Raw genomic sequence first — 2500 nt, 5'->3', positions numbered from 1 at the left:
ATGATGATGATGATGGTGATGAAGATGATGATGTGATGGTGATGAAGATGCTAATGATGATGATGATGGTGATTATGGTGATGAAGGTGATGATGGTAATGATGGTGATGAAGATGATGATGATGATGATGAAGATGCTAATGATGATGATGATGGTGATGATGGTGATGATGGTGATGAAGATGATGATGATGATGAAGATGCTAATGAGGATGATGATGGTGATGATGGTGATGAAGATGATGATGATGATGATGGTTATGGTGATGAAGATGCTAATGATGATGATGATGATGATGATGGTGATGAAGATGCTAATGATGATGATGATGATGATGGTGATGAAGATGCTAATGATGATGATGATGATGATGAGGATGAAGATGCTAATGATGATGATGATGATGGTGATGAAGATGATGATGATGATGATGGTTATGGTGATGAAGATGCTAATGATGATGATGATGATGATGATGATGGTGATGAAGATGCTAATGATGATGATGATGATGGTGATGGTGATGAAGATGAAGATGATGATGCGATGAAGATGCTAATGATGATGATGATGGTGATGAAGATGATGATGGTGATGAAGGTGTTGAAGATCTCCACAGACCTGTTTGTCGTCTTGTTGAGGTGAAGGTCTCGACTCCACGGTAACGGTGAGGAAGAGGAGAAGTAGAGGAAGAAAAGATGAGACGGACGAAGAAGCCATCTTTGATTGGAGGAACAAAAGATGAAAAGATCAAACGAAATCAATAAAAACACATACATCAAAAGAAACACAGAGATCAATCAATAATCAAAAGTTAGATAAAAATGGATTTAAAATTAAATATTATTATATATTAATACAATTATATATTATTATATATTAATATATTAATACAATTATATATTATTATATATTATTACAATTATATATTGTTATATATTGATATATTAATACAATTATATATTGTTATATATTGATATATTAATACAATTATATATTATTATATATTAATATAATTATATAGAGAGGGTTAATGATTCATTGAGATGAGATTATTAGATGAGATTTCTAAAAACTAGATTAGATTTTGATATTTTTCAAATTATTAGTTATGTCAGATTAATTTCAGTTTCTGGAACATCTCAAACAAATCAAACTTTATTGATCTGTGATCAGAATGAACAGAACTTACTGAGACAGAAAGAAGGAAAGAAATATTCCAAAAGAATCCAGATTAAAGATAAAAATCCAGTTAAAAAAGAAAAATCCAACAGATTCCAGAACTTCCTGCTGTTCGTTGCTCGGTCATGTGAAGCAATCAAATAAATAAATCCAATAAAAGCGATTGATTATTGGTGTCAGGTGATCAGTTTGGTTTCTGTCCTGTGTGAGGACGCGTCTGTGGACGACCTGCACACACAACGCTTAAATACAACTGAGCGCTGTGATGTCACACATTCTTACTGCTGTCTCCCCGACGATTGTCTCACACACACACACACACACACACACACACATACATATACGTGTGGAGCCAAAAGATATCAACCAATCAGGCGCAATGATTCTCTCAAAACAAAACAAAAGAACCAGAGAAAGTGTTCATTCACAAATCAAACGTCTCTTGAACGAAGAGAACGTGACGAGGTTCCAAAGGTCGCTGAGGAGGAAGATGTTCCAGGAGCCAGCAGAAACCACAGGGGCCCGGGGCCTCCAGGTACAGCTGGTCCGGAGGTTCCGTTGTCTTAAGTCTGTTGCTATGGTTTCATGCATGAGAACACACCTGGAGTGCAGACCATCATCTTCCTGATGTTCCAGCCAACCAGAGCTCAGGATTCAGACTGTACTGCAGACTCTCTCTCTCCTCACGACCTCCGACCTCTGCTGTCCAGCCTCCTTGTAAACCGTCACCGCAGCGACAGGGTGGTCGATGGCAACTATTTCCTGTGGAAGGGGGCGGGGCCACAGACGTTCACATGGTCCGAAGGATAGGTGTGTGTGTGTGTGTGTGTTTAATGACCCCCCATCGTCTTTGTCCCAGTCAGACAAACCCCGCCCCCCATTCAGCTCCAACGTCATCAACCATGCACATAAAACACACACACACACACACACACACACACACACACACACACACTCACAGATAATAGCTCATCAATCACCTTATTAGAGAGAAAGAGGTCACTGATCACAACAACACACGTTATTATCCTGTGTGTGTGTGTGTGTGTGTGTAGTGACGCACATAAAAATTCCTGCCCCCCCACAGTGACACACATTCCGCCAACATCTCGACCCACATCCTCACACGAGAGGAGAACCACAAAGGTCCTTGAACGGTTTCCTGTGTGCTGGAAGATGCTCCAGGTGTTCGCTCTGTCAAGGGAACACTCCGGTTCCTGAGCAGGTTTCAGGTTCCACTGGTGTCCTTGGGTCCTTGAAAAGTCTCCAGGGCCCTTTGTCAGGTTATCTGATAAAACCTGACCCTAAGTGGGCCCT

At 40.0% G+C, this 2500-nt stretch overlaps 1 protein-coding gene across 1 annotated transcript in view; it reads right to left on the bottom strand.

Moving 5' to 3' along the window:
• Positions 1-1813, bottom strand: part of nppcl2 (natriuretic peptide C-like 2) — a 3259-nt gene extending 1446 nt beyond the window's left edge. The window contains exons 1-2 of the mRNA XM_069518898.1: positions 1194-1813; positions 623-721 (exon numbers count right to left, since the gene is read on the bottom strand). Coding sequence (XP_069374999.1) covers positions 623-721 — 99 coding nt within the window. The 5' untranslated portion in view covers positions 1194-1813. The remainder of the gene's footprint in view (positions 1-622; positions 722-1193) is intronic.
• Between the last annotated feature and the right edge of the window lie 687 nt (positions 1814-2500).

Source organism: Paralichthys olivaceus, chromosome 22 (genome assembly GCF_024713975.1).
Source record: "Paralichthys olivaceus isolate ysfri-2021 chromosome 22, ASM2471397v2, whole genome shotgun sequence".
Classification (NCBI taxonomy): Eukaryota; Metazoa; Chordata; class Actinopteri; order Pleuronectiformes; family Paralichthyidae; genus Paralichthys; species Paralichthys olivaceus.
Note: the sequence above shows the minus strand (reverse complement) of the source record. Positions and strands in the feature narration are given on the sequence as shown.